General features: G+C 36.2%; 1 protein-coding gene across 1 annotated transcript in view; it reads right to left on the reverse strand.

The window, feature by feature from the left end:
- Window positions 1-120: 120 nt before the first annotated feature.
- FG386_000474 (uncharacterized protein) overlaps window positions 121-691 on the reverse strand; it is a gene marked incomplete at both ends in the record, with an annotated part of 1,170 nt that continues 599 nt past the window's right edge. The window contains one exon of the mRNA XM_067339615.1: window positions 121-515. Coding sequence (XP_067196200.1) covers window positions 121-515 — 395 coding nt within the window. The remainder of the gene's footprint in view (window positions 516-691) is intronic.

Below are 691 nucleotides of genomic sequence, written 5' to 3' on the forward strand. Positions count from 1 at the left end.
TCCTCTACATAATTTAAGAAATATTTGTCTCTTGCATCTTTTGTTACTGCGGCATCACCACAAAATGAAACAACAGATCTTAAATTATTTGTGGTTAACTCAACTTCTCTAATACCATACAAATATTTGTCAGAATACTTTCCATATCTTGGATGTGGCTTCTCCATAACTATTTGAATAAAGTCCGAAATAACGCCGTTCATCTCATTTAAAGTAGTATTAGAAGGGTTTCCTTCAACTTTCACGACCTCCTTCATCTGACCATCCACTTTTGCTGAAATTGAATACGTAAATGGTGGGAATTCCCAGTCTATTCTTAAATTCTTTAGTTGGTAGGTCCCATTTGTTGACAAATTAATTAGAATCTTGTTTTCATCATTCTTATCAAATGGAACTGAAGCCCAATAAGTTGCGATATCTTTGTCAATTGCGGCATCAAGAGTGTGTAAAGCATTTATAGTTGATGTGGCTGTCCCATTCAAATCGAGTTTTGTCACACCTATTCCGGTTCCTGCCTTGTTAACTTGATTTAAACAGGCATTGGTACCTTTAATTTGTAATTGAGAATATTCATTAAATTCCCAAAACGATCTACCATCCTCAGCTTGTTCAGCGATATCGCAATCTTGCAAAACCAAGGGCGAAGAACCACTAAAATCGCCATTCGCAACCGTTAAACACTTTGGTGGAT

The sequence above is a fragment of the Cryptosporidium ryanae genome, assembly GCF_009792415.1.
Source record: "Cryptosporidium ryanae isolate 45019 chromosome Unknown contig_131, whole genome shotgun sequence".
Taxonomy (NCBI): Eukaryota; Apicomplexa; class Conoidasida; order Eucoccidiorida; family Cryptosporidiidae; genus Cryptosporidium; species Cryptosporidium ryanae.